This window comes from Branchiostoma floridae, chromosome 5 (assembly GCF_000003815.2).
Source record: "Branchiostoma floridae strain S238N-H82 chromosome 5, Bfl_VNyyK, whole genome shotgun sequence".
In the NCBI taxonomy this organism is placed as follows: Eukaryota; Metazoa; Chordata; class Leptocardii; order Amphioxiformes; family Branchiostomatidae; genus Branchiostoma; species Branchiostoma floridae.
The window spans coordinates 15,064,250-15,087,788 of NC_049983.1; the positions used below are offsets into that span (position 1 = coordinate 15,064,250).

General features: G+C 41.3%; 2 protein-coding genes across 2 annotated transcripts; one reads left to right on the forward strand and one right to left on the reverse strand.

Annotated features, from left to right (window-relative positions):
* Positions 1–6,860: 6,860 nt before the first annotated feature.
* Positions 6,861–20,300, forward strand: LOC118415187 (hepatocyte growth factor receptor-like). The gene is made up of 20 exons (XM_035819569.1): positions 6,861–9,019; positions 9,688–9,885; positions 10,269–10,397; positions 11,367–11,546; positions 11,965–12,113; positions 12,525–12,654; positions 13,026–13,162; positions 13,396–13,560; positions 13,890–13,995; positions 14,194–14,439; positions 14,716–14,805; positions 14,961–15,023; positions 15,197–15,494; positions 15,856–15,993; positions 16,218–16,301; positions 16,603–16,787; positions 17,241–17,350; positions 18,416–18,578; positions 18,808–18,944; positions 19,400–20,300. Exons 1-20 carry the CDS (start codon positions 7,874–7,876, stop codon positions 19,569–19,571), a joined length of 4,026 nt encoding a protein of 1,341 aa, XP_035675462.1. The 5' UTR covers positions 6,861–7,873; the 3' UTR covers positions 19,572–20,300.
* Positions 20,301–20,854: 554 nt separating this feature from the next.
* On the reverse strand, positions 20,855–23,249 carry LOC118415201 (E3 ubiquitin-protein ligase TRIM56-like). The gene has a single exon (XM_035819588.1). It carries the CDS (start codon positions 22,880–22,882, stop codon positions 21,869–21,871), a length of 1,014 nt encoding a protein of 337 aa, XP_035675481.1. The 5' UTR covers positions 22,883–23,249; the 3' UTR covers positions 20,855–21,868.
* Between the last annotated feature and the right edge of the window lie 290 nt (positions 23,250–23,539).

The following is a 23,539-nucleotide window of genomic DNA, read 5'->3' on the forward strand; positions in this document are numbered from 1 at the left end:
CAGAACTTCTCTAGAGTACAAAGAACTCACGGACAGAACCTAGTGCAAGATTGATACAGAATATTATTCCATTTATTCTCACCATCAACACAAAATTTATTGAGATCACAAGGAACTTAAGGACAGAACCTAATGGGAGGTTTAAACAATTTAAGACGATTTATTTCTCTATCTATGTTAACACAGAATTTTTCTAAAGTACCAGGATTCAGGAACGCAAGGACAGTATATACTACAAGGTTAAAGCAGAGCTTTATTCCATGTACTAGTATTTCTCCATGTCTACACAAAACGTATCTAGAGTGTATGGGACTCAAGAATAGTATATACGGCAAGGACTCTACTCAGTTTATTTTTCCATATCAACACAATTTATGTAAAGTACAAGGAATGCAAGGACAACCTAATGCAAGGCTTCAACAAACGCTATTCAAGTTATTGTTACCGTTATATTTGTTTACTTGTTCACTTGTTCACATATTCTGTAGTTAGTTTAACTCATGTTCCTTATATGTAGCAAGTTAATATTTGAAGACAACAGTATTCAAGTTTAGACTTCCAATACACGACATTTTACCACACCTTCTTACTCACCCTTTGTTAAGTAGTCAGAGAGTTAGAGAAGGAAGAAAAGAGAAGGGAAAGAAGAGCCAGATCACGCCACTATTGTATAGTGTTAATGTTATAAGAGGTTTGGACCACCCCCATGCAACTAGTGGTAGGGTCCGGTTGTTCATCATTATGGGTTCCATCTAGATGTTGTCAAATAGATTGTGCTCCTGACTATGCACTCACTGTCATCCTTGAGTCGTCACCGTACGTGTTCCCTATTGGCGCAATCGCATGCAATACAATGGGAACAGATCATGTTAGAACTAACGTTAGGGTGTTTTTTTCTACGTGTGTTTTACACATGATACTAGTATGTCGCTGTGGCTTATAGCATGCCCTCAGTCCCCGCCACGGCCAATGGAATGTTTGGAGATGAATATGTCAAAGCTTTCAAGTTTGGTGAGATTCTTTTTTTTTCTACATGTTGGCCGGTTGTTTACTACCTTGCTCCTCTTTCCTAGCCCCCCCTTTTCCGCTATGGAATAACCCATGGTCGCTGGCCAATGAGCTGCCTAGTATTCATATTGCGTAATGCAGATGCAACGTAAACCAAGCTGATTACGAACACAGCAGTCATTTCGCTGCCAGGCAGAGAGGAGACAACACGGCTCTGGGACCTGTCTCTGATGATTAATAACGACTGCCCCCACGCACTGCACTTCGGTAAGTAATTAGCTTCCAGTTCCACTTCTGCATAGTCAAGAGGATCTTAGAATAATTGATCGTGTTCTTTGGTCAGAGCCAGGTATAGTTGGATTATGAACACTAGACGAACGGACCTAATATGTAGACGTATGCTGGCGGATTACAATTTGCAACACCTGACGGAAGCTGACGTATGTTGACAAATGCTGACGGATCCCAAAAACCATCACGGATCCCAAAAAATGACGGATCCCACTTACATCCGCAACGCATTCGTAGGTATCCGTAACTCACGGTGGATGCAAACACGGAACCCGTATACTTACGTGCTTCGTGACGGATGCTAACACTGCACCCGTATGGATACTTCCTAAATTACGGACCCTATACACATACGTAACGCATTCGTTGGTATCTATAAGTCACTAACGGATTTAAACATTGCATTCGTATGAATACTTTACTTTTAACGTAAACAAAAGCATACGCGGTCAGGATTATTGTTTATCAGCAAAAACTGTTCAGATGCAGACGTATACGAATTCGCAACATCCTGACGGATGCTAACGGATCCCCAAGATTACCAAATGTCACGGATCACATACACATCCGTAACGCATTTGTTGGCATCCGTGAATCGCTGTGAATGCAAACACGGAATTCGTGTGCTTACGTAATTGGCGGATGCTAACACAGCATCCGAAGGATACTTACTTTTATGTATGCGTGGCTAGCACTCTTGTTTTTGAGCATATATTTTATTTTTTAGATTGGTCATATCTTTCCCCCTTTTTGTACCTCGGACACCACAGTTTGTAATGTCAATACAAGTGAGACAATCCACGTTACGCTAGATACTAGGATACTCGGATTCGTAAGGATGCGAATTTTTTTTTTCTGCATTCGTGGCAAGATTACCAACAATGCACTGCTCCAGTGGATTGCTCCAGTGGAGGGGATTCCATTGGAGCAGTGCATTGTTGGTAATCTTGGGATATCTTAAATATACGACTCTGTATTTTTTTGCATCCGTACATTGGGGCGGTGTATTGTGGGTAATCCAATCGTTGTCTCTCTGACCAATCAGACTGCACATCAGTCAATTTAAAAATAAAGCGGAGATAGTCAGCGTTGCCCGTGAGGACCGCAATCTTTTTGTACCTCAAACTTTGAGTTTTGAAACGTTGAACTCGGGATATGGATTTGTACACACGTGTGTGAACTTCTGTAGTAGGGTGATGTTGAGGCGGTGACCAAACTCAAGTGGCAGTCGACGGACGGGACGGCGATCGAGGGACTGAAACAGCCAGCCCTGTTTTGTAGTTCGGCGTCCTGGAGCTATTTTACATCACTGTCCTGCGGATCTCACGGCGAGGTATGTTTTATACAATGATTGTTTCCAAACAATACCCGCTTTGAATTCGTCTTTGTGACTACATTCCTTGTTGGCTAGTAGTTAGTAGCGCTTTTGGTATGCTTGGGCTGAACAGAAACTTATCAGAAAACGACATAACGGAGCCTTACAAAACACAAGTCACAAGCATGATACTTGCTGAGTAACTGTTGACTTATTTGGGAAAAATTTGAATCGTCATCAAAGCAGTACTTGTATAACTGTTACACATATGTTTGTCTCAAGCCTGGTATTCATTCGCATAGGAACATTCTGTTCCAACGGTGTTTACGTGTTTGTTTATATGCGACGTCTCGTACACAATGCAATGTCCGGTCGGGGAAGCAGATCACACCTTGTCACTAATTATGCAACGCTAGACTGTTTCTGCCGCGCCCTCCCGGGGGACTTTTTTGGTATGATAATGCGGAATGTAACGGTGATAATGGCGATACCACAAAATCATGCATTTGTTCCTGTTGTATAACAAGCCAATCACCATTTCTTTTCATATACATCCTAATTACTTTGACGGACGCATCCATCAAACATGGATGCTTTAGCTATCTCAAAATTTGATGGGATTATTCTTTCTCTTTTTCAGAAGGCGGGTCGACATTCTGTGGCCGTGTCAACAGCTGGGAGAACACTGGACTACAGGAAGGGCACAGAAGGATTTGAGCTGGGAGGGATCAGGGCGTAACTAGCCTGAAAAGAAGCGAAGCACTGTCACTAGTAGAAAGGAGACTTTGTGCTGTTGCGAGAAGCTGTACATACTGATACTATAAGTCATGTTAGTTGTACTTTACAAGCTGGATTCACTATCTGTATCCTGTAGCCGGATGTGGAAATTCCTTTAATAGAGTTGGACATCGCGAAGACTTTGATTTGTAATAGAAACAGATATTCGTAGAAGCAAGATTAGCCACAGACTCCCATGTCAGCTTTACATAAAAGTCAAATTGTATTCACGTTTGATCCTATATTCTATTTGGAAGTATAAGAAGTCATGTGATATTGGCGGTTAAAGGATTCAACTTTCCCTTAGCATAATTAGATAACAGGGACTCTCTGTACATACCTGGTATAACCCATTCTTGTTGCAATATTGTATCTGTATACATATCATGTGGCAGACAGGATTCGGCCTCGATGACATTACGTCGTTTAGTTCTTCTCAGGACTGGTTTAGAATAAGATTATTCTGTGCATTCTTTTCCATTTCAAATCGTGTTAGCCTTTTATAAGAAAGTAATTGGGCACACATGATATTGTGATTTGTCAAATGTGCTGAAAATTTATTAAAGTGACTTTGTATCTGCAGAAAATCCCGTTTTGGATTCTTTATGATCTGATCATACGAAGAAATCCCTAAAAAAACGACTTCGCATCCGCGGCAAATGCCGCATTGGGATTTCTTAGGATCCGACCATGACAAATATACGAGGAAAATCCTATAAAAACGACTTCGCATCCGCCGCAAGGCCGTTTTGTGACCCGTTCATTCCAGGTATTCGAAGAAATCCTTTGAAAAACGACTTCGCATCCGAGGGAAATACCGTTTGGGGATTCTTTGCGATCCGATCATTCCAGGTATTCAAAGAAATCCCTAAAAAAACGACTTCGCATCCGTGGAAAATCCCATTTTGGGATATTTTTGAGTCTTTTCATTCCGGATCCCAAAAATCCAAATTTCGGATATTTTAGGGATCCAACTCGAATCCGTTTGCATTCGCTAGCATTTGTTACAAATACGCAAATATCCCTGCTCGAATATGGCTACATCCGATACCCTTTCCCCCAGTGGAACTTGATTTAATTGTTAGTTTTGGATTTTTCAAATGTATAGGTAAATGCAATTGACCTGTCCTTTTTGGCATTCTTGTTGCAGGGGCTCATCATAAAGATGTCTAAGAAGTACAACTATAATACTTGCAGTGAAAAGGAAACATCTCATCAACATGGACTTATTATTCTTTTCCTTATCACTTTTATTCTTCTTATTCTTATTCAAAAGCGAATCAATATATTCGAATATTTTGAATATTTTGTTGGGCTTAATAAGTGTTCAGGTACAGGTTGATATGTGTGTGTCTCTCTGATCTCTCGATCTCAGCACAGGTCGGGCAAGAGAGATCCACACGAACTCCTACCGCTGCAAGGGACGTCGCTGATGGCTTACACTGGAAGACGAGCTGTATCACTGAAGGGAAGGACATCCGTGTGCAAATTGCTACAAGGGCACTGAGGCTGGGTGCCATGCAAAACCAGAAACAATGTTGCCCGAAGGAGCAAGGCCATGAGAGGGAAATGCCAGACCGGCAGCAGAGCCGCATGCAACCAAGCGATTGCGCTGCTATTGAAGGAAAAACTGACTGCAGTTAGAGAATTCATGGACTAACAAAAGTAACATATATGTGCTGTCTGCGTTATTTGACTTTTACGATTGCCTGTTGTCTATTCTATTATGTCATATTAAGGAATGTAAAAAAATAATTCAATTGACCTAGACAACGACGGTCTAAAGGGTGGATATACGAATGGTAGACATCCCAACCAAATGTATATGAAATCTTTATTGACACGACAAAAGTACAGCGACTTTCGTGAGGATTATAACAAGTACTTACAATACAACTAAGCAGACGTATATGCATATTTACAGATATGAATAAGTCAACATATTATTTCTAGCATGTCATTTACATAATTCAAACGTTGCCTGCAAATTTCTTGAGTTACAAACAGACTTTTACCAATCTAACGTTTTCGGGAGTTTCTCAACGCTACAAATACACGTCCATGCAGCCGTTTACTTTTTGGGACTTTTTGGAACTCGGAGTAATACATCAATGGGACCTTACAAGTATATTGTGCATACAAGCTGCAGCAGCCTTTCACTCCGTCACTTACAAGAAGATACAACACAACGTTTGCTAGATGTAATAATGTATTAATGTAGTGATGTATTATTGTACTATGATTGTTATTCTTAGACAGTTATTCGTTTGATGACGTAAACTGCAACAGACCGAGATGTACAAGTAACCAATGTTGAGTGATATGAGCGGAGTTGAGTAGATGTCTGTCAGGTAAAACAGAATACAAAGACGGAAGATTTCTACGGCAGTTCGGGAGAGCAGACATTTGTCTGGTACTGAGACAGAATGTGAAGACAAGAGAGTGTAAGGTAAGAGAGTTCAGTTCAGGAGAGACAATAGAGAACTTCAGTTAAGGCCTGAGTGAGATAGCATCATTATGAAGTCTGTTATAATGTTAAACGTATTCCGTGCCTAGCGTACGGAAATTCTTGTCTCTGCGTCATTTCTTTATCCTTCATGTGCTGATCTTCAAATTCCAGTCGGCAACTAAAGGAACCTGTATATATTTGTTACATGTCCAAGTTGGAGATGTTGTCGTAATTTTCCTAACTTTACAACATACTAACCCTTCATACTTGTGGCTCTTGCCGTCCTGCCGTTTCCGACAAGAGCACAAGATCATATTCCCTAACCATCTCATCCAATCCTTTCATACAACACACCAACCCATCATGCTTGTGGCTCTTGACGTCCTGCCGTTTCCGACAAGAGCACAAGGTCATATTATTTCCTAACCATCCCATCTAATCCCTTCATACAACACACTAACCTTTCATGCTTGTGGCTCTTGCCGTCCTGCCGTTTCCGACAAGAGCACAAGATCACATTTCCTAACCATCCCATCCAATTCCTTCATACAACACACCAACCCTTTATGCTTGTGGCTCTTGCCGTCCTGCCGTTTCCGACAAGAGCACAAGATCACATTTCCTAACCATCCCATCCAATTCCTTCATACAACACACCAACCCTTCATACTTGTGGCCCTTGCCGTCCTGCCGTTTCCGACAAGAGCACAAGATCACATTTCCTAACCATCCCATCCAATCCCTACATACAACACACTAACAACATTTCCTAAAGATCCCATCCAATTCCTTCATACAACACACTAACCCTTCATGCTTGTGGCTCTTGCCGTCCTGCCGTTTCCGACAAGAGCACAAGATCACATTTCCTAGTCATCTTATCACATCACTTCATACAACACACTAATCCATCAAATCCAAATGGCGCCACCCTTCCCGTCATACACCTCAAAACAAAATGGCGGCGCCCATGAATGCAACGAAAAACAGAACAGGTTTTGCTATCGCAAACCTGTAATAAGAATACGCAGATGATTCCAGTAGGAAGAACAAATGAGCAATTGTTGATGAGGATGTATGTAACTGACACATGTAAAAGCTACATATTTGATTTGGCAATGGGAGATTTTTTGTCCTCTGGCTCAAGTAAAACTTGTTCACATAATTCCTCTCGTTTTTATATTTTTAGGCATTTACAGATCTATGAAAAAAGCAAATACAGTAGATATATGACATTAAAGTTTATTGATATTGTTAAATCGATGACGCTTTGGGCAAAAAATCGTAATTTAAAGCTGTACTTTCGTCTGATGTTGATGAGATATTCTAAAGAATAAAATACATGTAACTTAACGTTCAAAACTCCTGTGCTGAACGTTTTCAATTTTGCGCAGTGCATTTCTCTGGGGAGACCTTTACTTTCACTTTTTGACTGATAAGAATCAGAAGTGCGATGTTCCAAATCGTTGGTCAATCGAGGTCAAGTTGAACCAGATCGAGGTCAGCGAAGGTCAATAGCTGCAGGTAGGGCGATGTTGACGTTTTCTTCTATTTTAATCCTCATACGTACAGATGGTTTCGTGACACCCTTCGTGACACGCTTATTAAGTGAGTTCCGGTTGTGCCCTACTCCTGCAGTGCACAGGTTGTATTAATTAATCCCTGAAGCAGGATTACGTTAGAACCGCCCACTTTTCCAGGGATCTCACTTCCTCAATCCTTCTGGCTTCTCCAAGTCTGCTTTATCTCGAAAGTTATACTCTAACATGTGGTTAGACCTGTCTGTGTTTGTGAGCGCTCTGATGACTCACATGCGGGGCTGCTGTCATACTTTAATTTTGGCAGGCGGACCGGAAGTGTTGACTGGTGGTGCCCCAACCGGGAAGTCTTCCAAACTTCAGAAAGTCTTGTCAGCAACTTTTTACTTCCCCTTCTCGGTCAGTTAGGCTGAGTTTGCAGGGCCAGCTTGATGTTACCGTGTATGTTCCTGTAAAGTTGGTCTGATTGTTAGTCTCAACAGCAGCTGTGCAAGAATGGCACCACCAGGTTTTATCATGTGCTTTGTGAACTTCAGTTTGACCCTGTGTCTGCTGTTTGCGGGAGGGAACAGCCAGCATTCCAAGGAATTTCCAAACTTCCGACCAGGGGAGGTAGGACAGGGGCTTCAGCACTTATCAGTGGACAAGAACTCAGGAAGGGTCTACCTGGGAGCTACCAATATCTTGTACCAGCTGTCTGCTGACCTTGAGCTGCAGAAAACCTACAAGTCTGGGCCGGTTTGGGACAGTCCGAGATGCGGACCATTCGCTCAGCATTGCAGGGAAGGAAAGGTCCTGTCAGACAACGAAAACAAGGTTCTACTTGTTGACGAGTCGCTCGGAGTCCTCCTAGCATGTGGATCAGTACTGCAGGGCGCCTGTTCGGTCCATCCTCTGGACAACATTGCATCGGGACAATATGTTCTCAATGATGACGACAGGGCCACATATGTAGCCTCAGGTGAATCAGCTGTCGCCTTCTTCGCACCTGGGCATGATGGTTCTCAAAGTCTGTATGTAGGGTCAGAATATGAACCTGACAAGCCAGCTGAGTTCTCCATCCCTGCAGTTTCAACAAGAACACTCAGTCACACCACAGAATACAAGTTCAACTTCGCTCTTCAAACTCAGCATCAGCGTTCGTATGTCTCTGTGAACAGCAACTATGCCGCAGATTACCGAATCAAATATGTGGATGGTTTCAGTCACGATGGCTTCAGTTACTTCCTCACAGTTCAGAAGACATCCGTTGACTCACAGTCCTATCACTCCAGACTTGTCCGTGTTTGCCAGAATGACAGAGCCTATTTCTCCTACACTGAACTCCCCATCACCTGTTATGGTCACAATGAAAAAGCCTATGGCATCATACAGGCTGCTGCCTTGCACAAGCCTGGAGGCAACCTGACTTGGGTCTACCCTGGTATGACCACAACAGATGAGGTTCTATTTGCTGTCTTTGCAGAGAGTGAATCTGAGGACAGCCCAGTCCCTAAAAACGGCTCAGTCCTGTGCACCTTCCCTATGTCAGATGTTCGTGCACATTTTCAGGATGGAATCCAGTCCTGTTACGGAGGCGAGGGACAGCCAGGTCTGGCATTTCTGTACCAGCCAGGCCACAACAGAGTCTGCCAGGAGACAGTAAGTGGTTTGAGTTGCTTACAGCAAACCTATGATTTCTCACAAGGTGTCAGTTGACCATGTTTTCATAGCAAACAGGACTTAAAAGCATTTAGACCTGCAGCTCAGATTTAGTTTGAAATTTATGTTTTGGAAAGATTGGGGATCTGTGAAACATGGTCTCCCTACAGATAAAATTCTTTAGTAGAGTGTTACTCTGATAAGTCTAAGGTATCCAACTATGACTCACTTTGAAAGACAGAAAACATCTGCTCTTGATCCTATGAGTCACACATTGAAAGCAGTCAGCAACTTTCTTTCACCTGTATAGTTCTTGGGTTTTAAAGAGAAATTGCAGTTCCATTTCCATCTTAGTACACATCTCAGTTTTCAACAGGAAACCAAATGTCTGTTGTCTGACATACATTGTACCTGTATAGAGAGAAAAGTGGCCACTTAACATATCTGCTTAATCATGCTGAACTTGCACACTTGCTGTCTCATGTCTGTCACCAGGAAAGCCTTGGTGAAAGGCAAGAGTGGCTCATTGCAGGAACTTGGAGGAAGGTCACCTGGCTGACAGTATTTAATAACTGTCAGGTCAGGAATGACTGTGGTTTAATACTAGAAAAAAAGACTTGGTCATTACATGTAGACAAATTCTACTATAATTAGTATTTTTTGTTTAGACTACAGAAATAGATGAAGATTTCTGTGGGTCTGGTGTGATTGGTCCAATTGAAATCTCGGAGGATGGAGAGCTGTATGACTACAGTGTCCTGGATGAAGACAGCTTCTCTGACAAGCTGGTCACTAGCCTGGCTGTCACTGTGCAACAGGGACACACAGTGGCCATGCTTGGTACTGCAGATGGATTCATTCATAAGGTACGGTAGATTTGGGGGTAGGGAAAGTATTCAGTCTTCTCAGTTGTTTTAAGTTCACGCTTGAAACAATGAGATAGACAGGCAGAAAACAGACCAAGATTTTTTGTGGTGGTCTTAAGTTTGTGTTGAACAGGTCACCGTAAGAGCCACTAATATTGAACGACAAAAAAAATTCAATGTTTAGAGTAGATTGCATGCTATATTTATTTTGAAGTACTTGTAAATTTCTATGTCCATCATTGAAACTGATTGTGATTAGAGGGTTGAAGGTGTTTGAGCAACATAACTGAATTGAATGACCAATTGCAACATCGTAATTAAGGTACCGGTGCTTAAAAGTCTAATCATGATATCATAATTCAAACTTTTATCTGCATTGCCAGATTATGCTGGATGATCATATGGATAACAAACCCCTCATCAGCCTGGATGTTGGACATGGACATCCCATCAACAGGGACATGGAGATGGACCCCTCCGAGGAGCACCTGTATGTCATGGCAGGGGAACAGGTGGGTGTTCCTGTTTGGAGCCATATCATCTGTGATTGACCCTCTTTTTATTTCTACCAGACTGCAATTGCAATCAGTGACCAAAGTTAGATTTGTTTAAGCCTTGATTTCATAATTAGGATATGGTTCAATATGGTGTAAAAGCATAATTTAAAGGACAACAAAACAAACACAACTTTAAAAAGTTATCTCTTAAATTTGTTGAGCAATCTTTAGTTGTTCAGTGGCCTCAAGTGAAAGGTGGGTGATTCTAAAAAGGTGTACATGAATTTGAATTTTGTTTCGTGATCATCATAGACACTAAATAACCTTAATTCTTAGTCTGAGTGTTGTTGTGATAAGAAGGTGTGCAGTGTGTGCCTCTTGAATACCAAAAATAGATGCATGTTTACTGAAGATGCGAAATGCAAAATTTTGCTTCCTACACTGGAACATTTCCCTTCCCTATTGTCAGTCTAGACTGTTCATGTAGCCAGTTTCCTTGTGGGAAAACTTTCTTTCTGATTAATGCAACAGGAACAACTGGTGCTTATCTGCCTCATGATATAATCCACAGTCCTCGGGGGATGTCTTTGATGTGTTAGTTTTGGGGCTTTGCCAAACAGTTGTAGTGATGAGATAGGGGGTACAAAGCACTGGGATATGTCACATTTATGTCTGACAATGCTGTATATCCCCAGTCTTTGTGTTCAAAGCTTGTAATTCAAAGTGAGGGTAGCAGATGAGCCATGTTTTCTCTGACATGGTGACATTGCAAATGATATTTGTCAACTTTTGTCCTCTGAAAATACTTTCAAATTGGTGATTTTATGATTGATACTTCTCTGGAATTTACTCAATATATAGCTTTTGGATATCAAATAAGTAAAGTCATTAACATCCCTTAAACTTTTAGCTCCTACATTATACTACACTATTATACTCCTTATATTGTTATAACCAGTCTTGTTGTACTCTGTATGAACCCAGGTGATGAAAATACCCATGAAGAGCTGCAGCCTGTACCAGGATTGTGGGACCTGCATCACTGTGGAGGACCCAGCCCTGGAGTGTGGCTGGTGCAAGACACAGGGAGCCTGCAGTACAAGGCAGGACTGCATGAGGGACATCCAGTGGTCCAGAGATACCTGTCCTCCAGTCATCTATGAAGTAAGCAGTCATGTTTTGCCAACGCCCTATGTTATGACACCTTTATGTTAAGACAGTTACACCTTTATGTTATGAGAACTCTATGTAAGAGTTTGGATCAGGGTTAGGGTTAGAGGTTGTCGGAGAATGCAGGTGTAATTGTCTTTAGGACGCCTCTTCATATATAATATCCCTAGTCACAGGGGGCTGAAGAGTTAGTATTTCAATTAACCTTGCTACTGTAGAAGGACCCTTTCATGCCTTGTTTTCAAAGTAAGAGGCTTGTTTGTATGTTGTTGGTAACAATACCACAGAAGAACTGAGGTACATCTACATTTTAAAACTTTTGAGATACAAACCCACATCTCTGTGCATGTAAGTTATATATGACATTTTAATTAATTTACAATGATCTTACATACATGTATTATGTTTTCAGTTTAGTCCCACATCCGGGCCAATAGATGGTGGTACAAATATAACAATTCTGGGAGACAACCTTGGTGACATGGCCATGGCTGACACGCACATTGTCAGGATCTGGGGACAGGAGTGCGCACTAGTGGAGCATGCAAGTGACTTCAACAAGTAAGTGCAAGGCAATGACAATTTTTTCTTTCTTTTGAACTAAATTGATACCAGAAAACATTTTTTTATGTACATGAAGTAGCTGATTAGTAACATAGCACACATGTGATCAAGAAAGCTGCAGTTTTTATCAGTTTGGAGTTGTAAGGTTCAAGTTGCTTTTTATCCCTTTCTATCCCCAGTGAAAATTCACAAGTAAATGGTGTGACATTTCAACGAGGAGGCAAACAATGTTAAAGTTTTCAGAAATGTATTTCTTAATGTGTTGGCATAGCTGAAAGGTGAAAGCAGATCAAACTTGAAGTGTATGCTATACAAAGCTTATACATGTACTTTTTCATACTGGATAGTGCAATGCAGTAGGATCATGACTAGCAAACCTAATCCCTGTTGTTGTCTGTGTTCATGTAGACTTGTGTGCACCACAGCCCCTAGTGAGGTAGCACAGGACCATGTGACAGTGGAGGTCCATGAGGAGTCTGCTGCTCTGGGCTACACCATCAGTGGCACAGGTTACTCCAGGCAACCCTTCAGCTATGTGGTGAGTCTTAGTAATGCTTTCCACACATTCCAGACCTCCTTTGAACTAATGTACATTGTATATTGTACTTACAACAAGGTGCTCAGAATCTGACAGACTCACAACTATGTCAGACTGAGAAATGTGTCATTCAGCACCAAGGACAGGTCTGCTATTCACATCAATGTTAGAACTAATGTATATTGTGTATTGTACATTTTGTACTTCCAGCAAGCTGTTCAGAATCAGACTCAGTTGTCATTCAGCACCAAGGACAGGTCTACTGCTTACATCAACATTAACCTTTGAGTTTTCAGAACCGAAGGGCCACCTAGCCACCTAGCACTCTGTTTGAACTAAATATTTCATTGCTGTTCTCATAATGACTACAGGATCCCCAAGTGACAAGCATCAGCCCAACCCTGGGACCCAAGGCAGGTGGGACAGTCCTTATAATCACAGGACAACACCTGGATACCAGCAGGGGTCCTCAGGTCTCTGTGGCGGGACAGGTGTGCAGGATACAGAGGTAAGAACAGTTAAGAACTGGAGCATTGTATATAGAATTCACACATTAAGATAAGCAATCTAAAAATCTCCAGAGTTGATTAAATGAAACACTGTTTTAGTGTATGGCAGATAACATACAGCCAATGCTTCTCACATGACAGATACTCAGTAGTTGTTTTGAAGCTTTGAATTTTTGTTGAGGCAATTTTGAACTTCTTGAATGTTACTAACTAATGATCTTCTTGTTTCCAGTATTTCAGATGACACACTGGCATGTATGACTGCCCCATCATCCACACCGACATCTGGACCTGTCTCGCTGACTTGGGACGGAGCCACACGATACACAGATGACTTGTTCACATACACAGAAAACCCTGCAGTCACTGATATCATCCCAAAGAGAAGCTCTTACAGGTGATACACTAGTAGATATTTTACTAAGCAACTGTCAACATGAAATCCCTCTTATGATTCAGATGTTTTGTTTTCAACAGAATATTGTTTATATATAATGCTTGTTTTTAAAAACAGGGTATCTAGGTTTAGCAAGTTGATGGACAGGATTTGAAATTGCATATTTTTTCCCAATACATTTTCATGATATTGCAGTTTGAAACCACCATCCATTCATTAACTTGGGCTCATTTCCTCATGTGTACGTTTTCATAAACCAAAATCATTCAGGTTGACAGGGCATTTCTTTCTATTCAAAAGGTTTTGAACATGAAATGTTTTCTTTCCAGTGGAGGTACTGAACTCAATGTGACAGGCGTGAATTTACATAGTGTGGCTCAACCCAGGATGAACTTCAGTTTTCTACAGGGGAATGAAGTGGTCTCATTCCTTCAGGTAGGCAAGGAATAAGACATGGAAAATACTTTATCCAATAACATATTCAGACTATCACGAAGTTCAGGTAAAACGTTAAAACAGCAGAAGCACAGTACTAGAAACTACATGATATTATAAACTTAGTATGTAAAATCCATATATGATGATTTCAATTACCAAGAATATCTTTCAAAATCCATAATGTTTTCCTCCCAGACTTGCATCCATGCAGAGTCAGCCAGGTCAACTCAGATGATCTGTCAATCACCCAATATCTCCAGCAGGCTCCACCCACTCCCAGCTCCACAGCCAATCACAGTACAGCTCTCTCTGGTGTTAGATGGAGTGCTGGATGAGCCATCTCCAGACCTGAGATATTTTACCTATTACCCTGACCCTGTGTTCTTCAGTTTCGACCTTAGTAAGGCATATCCCAAGACTGGGAGAACATTGATGCTCAGGGTATGTATCTGTGACTGCAAGTGAGCCTCTCAAGTAGATTAACATTCATGTATGATGAAAACATTGGAAGAAATTTGATGTACGTCATGTAGATGAATGTTGCAACTGTTTCCATTTACAGTAACTTTGTTAAAGCTTCACGGAATGCATGGAAAAAGTATTGTCATTACAATTAGATAACAGGTATGAACTGCCATTAGATTCAAAGTTGGTCTGGAAGGTAATAAAACAGACAAACATATTTTTAAGTTTTGATCCTCCTTTCTCTTTTTGAAGGGTGACCACCTTGACAGTGCACATGGTATCAGAGACTTCACAGTGCTTGTAGGACAACATAGTTGCAGAGTCACATTGCTGAACTCACAGGTTGGGTGATATGCTTTTGTCTTACTCTTAGTTTAGAAACTTTATCCACAAAGCTTTGAGAAGTTCAACATTTGCATGTTGTTCTTATATCACAAAGCCTGCACAGCAATTGCCTTTCTGTTTCACATTTTAACGTTTTATGTCTTGTGTTTCAGGAACTACACTGCCTTTTGCCAGAAGACCAGAAGTTTAGCAACTATACAGATGCACCAGTGATGGTAATGTAATGATCAAATACTGCCTTGACATTGAATTTGATTTAGTTCATTTCAAACATGTTGCCATATGTTATATTACAATATGTGACAATTTGCACAATTACAGAAAACAATCTCTTATTTGAGATGTCAATAACTTTCTTAAATGTATTGTACTTTGATTTGATTTATAGGTCAATGTTGGAAACCTTCAATTTACTGTTGGTGAGTTAAAACTACAGTTTGCTCATAGCAAGAAGGTCCCTGATGCCATCATCATCTATGTCTGTGCTGCCATTGTTTTGTCAATCCTGGTCCTTGTGGCTCTATTGGTTGCCTGGAAGCGACGCCATGGCAACCCCATCATCAGGAGGACCAATAGGAACGGCTTGTGGCATGTCCCTGATGAACAGATAGCCATGGTGGACATGAGCAGTCCTGCACCACAGCCTGATCCCATCAGTGTGGCCAGGCAGCTGTCCAGGGACAACAGTAAGTGTGCCTCTTTTGATTTCCTTTGTCTTAATGAGGTTTATATGTTACCTTCACAGAATAGAATTCTGATTCTCCTTCTCCCTCTTATTTGTCCATTTTAAACAAATAAGATCAGTCACCTTTATTTCTCCCTGTAAAATACAAACTTTAGAATCACAGACTGTTTGTCTAGAATTTATGCCCAGTTATTTGACACATTGACAAATTTAATTTTGTATACATTGCAGCTGTTGTTTCACTACCTGTACCTGTAGCAACTAAAATCAATAAACCTGTTGAGCCAGAAAATATAACTTAGATGCATTTACAATGTGAGCTACATTTCAGCTCTCATCTCTGTCCCTCATTCCCATCCCAGATTATGAGTCCCTCCCATCTGAGTATGAAAACAACACCCTGGGCAGACTGAGGTGTGATGACCCTGACCTGGCTGCATCTGTGGAGGAGACTCTGATCCCCAGACAGAAGCTCCACCTACATAACATCATTGGCAAAGGTACTGCAGCTGTTCACCCTTTGATAAGCACAAAAAACTGGCAGACTCACATCGCATACTTAGACAAGTGGATCAGCATCTGACCTTAAATGCAGAGGGTTTCGAACAGCCAATAAAATCATGCTGGTCAGTATGCATGACAAAGAATGAGTTACTAAGTGTTCATGTCAAAAAACAGTGTTACTATTGATACTATGCCTACTAATGTTTGTCTTACAATGCAGGTTTCTTTGGAAGTGTTTTCTATGGAACATACCAACATCCAGTAGAGAAGGAGCCTGTCAGAGTTGCTATCAAGACTCTCAACAGTAGGTGCACTATGTGGTTAACAATGTTTGCTTGAATCTTATCAATTCCCATATATTTTTTTGCCATAAGTGACAAACTTTACTGTAAAAACAAATATACACTGATCATCTCACACTGTCTTTCTTAATTTTCTTAAAGATTCGGTTAAGTAAAAAAAAGCTTCCTTTACAGCTTTGTAGTTTCTGTGCTGTCCTTTTTATGATATATTGTGTGGTTAATTTTATCAACTACCATTTTAGTTTATTTGCTGTTAATACTATAAAGTATAATCAAAATGTCAACAATGTCTTTTCCTTCCAGGAGACAACTGTGACATGAATGACATAGAGAACTTCCTGCGGGAAGGCATCATGATGAAGGACTTTAACCACGAGCATGTCCTGCACCTGGTGGGGGTCAGTCTGCCCACTACGGGCGCTCCGCTGGTCGTCCTGCCCTACATGAAGCTAGGGGACCTACACAGCTTCATCAGGAACCCTCAACAGGTATGGAACCTGGTACAACTCTGGACTTCAGAATCTCAAGTTGTACTACAGGACTAGAAATATACATAATGTGATGTTTTCATGGAAGCTTATCTGTGTTGGTAGTAATCATAGTACAATACTCAAATTTCTTCCATCACAGGTATACACGGGTCAAATTTTCATCGACCACTGGTGCCTTCTTCAGGATCAATGGTCTTTTAGAAGGTGATAGTGGTCGATGAAAATTTGATCCGTGTATACCTTAGCGTTGGAAGAAAGTTTAGCATTGTACTATAATGTTATGTTATTTATCATATGTATGTAAAGTACTGTCAGTAGAATATATCTTGTGAATGTGGAGGAGTAGACTGTGTGGTATTTGGCAGGTCAGTTTTTGTCAATTTTCTTACAGTGTATGAACTCCTGTTACTGTTTGATCTTACATGCTCCGATGGTTAACTGTGATTCCAGTTGCTGACTGTACAAGACATCCTAGGATTTGCACTGCAAGTGTGCAAGGGAATGGCGTATCTATCCAGTCTGAAGTTTGTTCACAGAGACCTGGCTGCCAGGAACTGCATGTGAGCAGGCTGTTCTATATGATTTTATGTAGTTATGCTTAACTTCATGTTATCGTTTGTTTGGACAGCTGGTTTACTTATGTCACAGACTGTTCGATAGACGCATGTGACCCTTACACTGGCAAAAACCTGTTGAAAACCTTCCTCACACTATCAAAGACCTGTCCCTGGTACTGAAAACCTTCCTTATACTAACAAAGACCTGTCCCTGGTGCTGAAAACCTTCCTCATCCTAACAAAAACCTGCCCCTGGTGCTGAAAACCTTCCTCACGCTATCAAAGACCTGTTCTTGGTGCTGAAAACCTTCCTCACCCTATCAAAGACCTGTCCCTGGTGCTGAAAACCTTCCTCATCCTAACAAAGGCCTGTCCCTGGTGCTGAAAACCTTCCTCACACTATCAAAGACCTGTTCTTGGTGCTGAAAACCTTCCTCACCCTATCAAAGACCTGTCCCTGGTGCTGAAAACCTTCCTCACCCTATCAAAGACCTGTCCCTGGTGCTGAAAACCTTCCTCACACTATCAAAGACCTGTCCTTGGTGCTGAAAACCTTCCTCACACTATCAAAGACCTGTCCCTGGTGCTGAAAGCCTTCCTCATCCTAACAAAGACCTGTTCTTGGTGCTGAAAACCTTCCTCATCCTAACAAAGACCTGTCCTTGGTGCTGAAAACCTTCCTCACCCTAACAAAGACCTGTCCCTGGTGCTGAAAGCCTTCCTCATCCTAACAAAGACCTGTTCCTGGTGCTGAAAACCTTCCTCATCCTAACAAAGACCTGTCCTTGGTGCTAAACACCATCTAAATGCCTTAAGGAAACTGTCCTTGGTACTGAACACATTCCACACACTTACAAAGACCTATCCCTGGTACTGAAGACGATTCACATGCCTTGAAGGAACTGTTCCTGGTACTGAACACCAGCGAAGACCAGTTCATTTATGGAATGGAATTGTCATTTCTTCCTCTGATTTTGGCTGAAATGATTGCTTGATCAATGGATCATTCTGCTAATTGGATGATTACCCAAAGTTTTTCACTAAGTTTCTCCCACCTTTTCCCTCCAGGGTTAGTGAAGACTTGGTGGTGAAGGTGGCAGATTTTGGATTGTCCCGAGACCTGTATGAGAAGGACTACTATACCTGTGGGGATAAGAAGGCCAGACTGCCTGTCAAGTGGATGGCACTGGAGAGTTTGTTAGATGGTACCTACACGACCAAGAGTGATGTGGTTAGTACTAGTATGTAGAATCTTGTTCATCTAGATGACATATCCTAGTGTGCTAGAAAAGGCGTTTCTTGTATGTGTGCATATCAGATTTTCTCTAGGGTATTCTTCCCATAGTATCCACTGCTATTTCGGTAGATACGTATGGGCAGAACATTCATCATTGTTGTATCTAAATGATTATCTACTTCAATCATAGGCTCCATAGAAACATTTTGATTGGTCTTTCCAGTGGTCCTTTGGAGTGTTGATGTGGGAGCTAGCCATGAGAGGAGTGAACCCATACCCAGATGTGGACAACTTTGACCTGGCCGTGTACCTACAGCGGGGCAGCAGGCTGAGGCAGCCAAAGTACTGCCCAGATCACATGTAAGTACTGTAGTGGGGGAATATAGCCTTGAAAACCCACTCTTTCCATGGGGCTCCAAGCAGGTGGAAGTAATATCAACAAACTGCACTAAACTGTAATGTTACATTTCTTAAGCAATGCCATGCAAGGTTACATTTTTGTACATCTAACGTTATACTGCTAGATAGTCTTCAAGATCTCACAGTGTGACAGTGAGTTGAATCATTGTAAGCTTAATTGTTTGAAATATTAGTGCTTGGTGAGTTCATTGTTAACTAATTCACTATTGAGAAGTCACCAGTAACCAATTTGATTGTAGTAGGAACCAATTTGATTGTGGATGCTGTCACTACTAAACAAAAGATTGCTGATTACTGGTCTGTGGCAGTCTCATTACCAGATCTTATATAAAATGAACTTCAATGAACTTTTGGTTTCACCTATCTAAGTTTCTGTTATTTCTTCCCACAAACAGCTATACCATGATGCAGCAGTGCTGGCAGGTAGAGCCTGACCTCCGACCGACCTTTGATGACCTTGTGTCCCGGCTGAGTGAGGCATTACCACCCACCAGCCCTGTTCCTGAGGGAGAACAATCTGTTCAAGACTTTGAAGAATGCTATACTGATGTCTTAGCAAGAGCATGATAAGACTAAAAGATCTGCTGAGAACTTTCAAACTGCGTTGAAGGGTTTAGTCCCTGCTGCATTTTATCAGCATTAACATTGGCAATAAGTTGTGAATGATCGACATGGGTCCTTTGCAGCAATTTGTGGAAAACTTGCGTAATCAGGATATTATTTGGTCTTAATGTGTGCAATTTTTATTTCCAATTAACAATACATTTTTGCCCTTAACTGTACAACTACTAGATGTAACTATATCAGAAATCTACCAAACATTTGTATTCTAGATAACTATATGGATTCCATGTACAGGCTATTGGTACTTTTCAAAATATCACACTGCTTAAAACTTAATTCAAAATGTGATGTGACTTTGAGTCAGTTTGACTATATACTATGCTGACTATATATTTGCATTCTGCCTATTCATAAAAATGTCGAGGCAGATGAATGACAGTAGACCTATTGTTGGAAAGTGGTCAAGTTTTGATAAAGTAACACTAAGCCATGACTTCTCTGTATGGAACAGGACTAGATTGTATTTACTGTGTAAAAATCTATGATATACTGAATCAATACAATGCATACATGTATGTGCAATTTTGAATCATGCTAACAACGCTGTACATAATGTTATGCAACTGATGCCTGAAGTTTGAAGAGGCAACTATTAATTGTAGTTAAGGCCATGTTGATTTGATTATATGGATGACATCCTCTGGGAACTCCAAAACTGATGCGAGCGAGCGAGCGAATAAAAAAAAGTTTGGCCAAAAAAAAAGTTGCCTTCAGTATGAAATCAAAGTGGCCAGGAAGGTTTAACATAGGACTAAACACACATAGTATGGTATACCAACAGTTAGGTGTAGGAACCAGTACATCATACGGTGCAAAACATTTTTTTCTTCTTGGACCAATCCGAAAAAAACAGACCTTAAAAAAAATCAGAGGAACAGGTTTCCCCAATTACAAAATGGACACACTATGTCGGCAGCCATTTGGGGTCTAACCGGGGGGCCAAGAAGACAACAAGAGTGAAGTCAAGTAGAGTTTATAGTCAATTGTACCAAGTTTCTACAGTCAACGGTACAGAGACAGTTAGCCTTTATTACATGGAGATGGGATTTTAAAATGCCAGTGGGAGTCCAATAATCCATCAAACAGATTCCTTTGGAGCAAAATTGACCAATTGTTTTGAGTATTGCCAGTTCTCAAGTTTCCACAGACAATCAGGTTCAGGTCCGGACCTGGAAATGATCCTCTGGACCTGAACGGGACCTATACCTGAATTTTCTGATACTTTTTTTTTTCAATCTACAGAATATTTGTGCTCATTTTACAGCTGCTTAGCACAATTTACTGTGTGGTCGAAAACTTTTTTTTGTGTGTGGAAACGGCCGAAAATTGGTGCGAGCGCGGATATCATCCATATAAACAAATCAACATGGCCTAAAGTACTGACAAAGTTAAATGTGTTATACAGGTGGTGGTCTTTTTATATTTGTATAAAGTATAGCTTATTTTTATTGCAATAGTGTAGTACATTACATGACTTTTTTTGTATGAAATGGTCTTCTATATTGACTACATTCATAGCATCTAACTTTCAGCATAAAATTTTAGTTTGGTGTGAATTTCTTTAACTTTTTTGTAACAAATGTACCACTAAACCAATATAACGTCCTTGACTGAACAAAGTAAGTTGCCTGTAGCAACAGGCCATTTTACATTTGTCCCAATAAAACAAATATGATATCTTACAGGGTATCTATTGTGATCCATTTTGTGATTATTGTCAATACACTGTTATACTCTCCAGGAGATCAATCAATGCAAGGAGGTTAAATGCATATTGCACATGGCTATTCTAAGTACTCTGAAAGTTTAGGATTCAGTTCATAATTCTGCTTACATATCCACTCAACGGGAGTTAATAAAACTGCCTGAGGCCATGCACTGTGTACATAACCATAGTCTGTAAAATGTCACAAGTAAGCCATTTATCAACTTGATTTTGTCTAATGATAGCTTACTTGTGTACTTCCTTACTGTCGCGAACAAAATTGTAGCAAACTCTACTAGAAGCAGTAGAAGCAGTCGTCAATGTAAAGCTGCTCGAGCGGCTTTCCCCACCAACTCTTGTTTTCCCTTTATGTAGAGTGCAGTTAGTCTTAAGATTACACAGGAAAGCAACATTTCAGTCTGACACAATGTAATATGATAACTACTGAAAATGATCAAAGGTGTGCCGATGTGCAACCTAGCAAATACAACAGCCACGATTGCACTTGATCCTACCTACTATATATTCCAAATAGTCATGAGAAACTGGGAGCCCTGAGTTTGGAGCACTGTTTCAGTCTTTCTTTTACCTCCTGTGCAACAGCCAAGACTTCCTCAGGAGTGCCCTTTTCTATAACTTCCCTCGCGTATGTGCAGCTACCTCGAACACGGGCTGCGCTCACGGCTACCGCGGTGATGTTCTCTAACAACTGCCTGTTCTTTGTGGTCTCCACACGTTTGAGCTGCTTTATTCTCTCGTCTCTTTCCATCTGTATCGTCTGTATAGCCCGCCTGGCTTGCTCTTCTATCTTCGCAATATTTTCTTCACATTGTTGCTGCCATACTTCACGCCTTGTATTCAGCTCTTGTAGTCTCTTCTCGTGAAGTGCAGCAACCTTCTCTGTCTCCACCAGGAGCGCCCTGACTTCCGAAGTTTCTCTCTCAGCGGTCTCCCGTACCTGTGAGTGCAGACGTGCTCTGTGTTTGGAGAGGCTGCCTTTTCGACATATGAAGTCATGACAAGACTTACAATAGAGGACATCAGGGTCTGCGTGTAATGAATGCGAAGTTCGTTCCGTCTCTTGGGTTCCTTCTGCTTTACTCTCTGTCGGTGTGGACGAGAACATTTTTCGACGCGGTGACGCCCTCGTGCGAAGGTCGGAGCCGACGCAGTTCTGACACAGGAAGTCGTCGCAATTATCACGATACCTGGTTGTACTGGACATGTCGCCACAGCTTCTACACACAGCCCTCGATGCTGAGCGCCTTTCTGGAGCCTCCTCGCGGTGTGTTGCGTTGCGGACCATGTCGTGCAGTTTGCCAACGAAAAAGTTGTCCTTTAAACCGGCGATACCGTTCTCATACTGATATGTAGAAATCTGTCGACAAGTCGGGCAACAGATCTTCGTCTTGTTCCCGACCATTCGCTCCAGACACCGCCGACAGAAAGTGTGAAGGCACGGGAGAACTTTCGGTTGTCTATAGTCGTCCAAACAGATCTGACAGACCAGAAACTCCCGAGTGATATCACTTACCAGTTTGTCCGCCATTGCTGAGTGATGTTGAACCGCGTGACTGATCGTTCCAGTCCTGTCAGTTAGTGCCCGGGGTCTTTACATGTCATCCCCATCAGGTGTTATTAATGAAATGATAAAGCGCTATTATTCAAGGGAGAGTGGGCTTGTTTCTGGTTCATATAGCTGACGTCATCATCACATGCACCTAGACGTCTGATAGGTCCCATAAATGTACTACACTGTATAGGACTATTATCAGGAGCTGAGTGAAGCCCGGTCTGGTGCCCTAGGAGACAATGTTGCCGAACACGCAATTGTAGTTTGTCAATGTCAAAATAAAAGAGTTAATGTCATTCATATGGACATTATATGTAAGTTCATTATGGTTATGGACATAGAAAGCTTGTGGAGCACCCCGGAAAGGCGTTTCGTCAGAAAGGTGGTGTGTGCTACTCTCCAAGAAAGAGCGCCCGTGTAATTTTTCCGACTACTACTATATCTGCGCTATTCAACCGCTGCTTGGACAGTAGTGTGTGCGAGTGTGTTCTCTAATGATTCAGGTTCTAATCAGGTAGCGACTTTAGCGTAGATAAAATGTCGAATAGACGAACCATGCAAAATGTATTACTCGTGGCAAGGAGGTTAAATGCTCGTTAAGATTCCTATGGTTATTTCTGTCTGAATTGATGG

Excerpts from the sequence above, each read along its gene's own strand:
- LOC118415187 (XM_035819569.1), top strand. The coding sequence starts at position 7,874 with ATGGCACCACCAGGTTTTATCATGTGCTTTGTGAACTTCAGTTTGACC. Across the intron at positions 15,495-15,855 it reads GCAGCTGTCCAGGGACAACA|ATTATGAGTCCCTCCCATCT; the intron begins GTAAGTGTGCCT and ends TTCCCATCCCAG. Across the intron at positions 18,945-19,399 it reads AAGTACTGCCCAGATCACAT|CTATACCATGATGCAGCAGT; the intron begins GTAAGTACTGTA and ends TCCCACAAACAG.
- LOC118415201 (XM_035819588.1), bottom strand. The coding sequence starts at position 22,882 with ATGGCGGACAAACTGGTAAGTGATATCACTCGGGAGTTTCTGGTCTGT.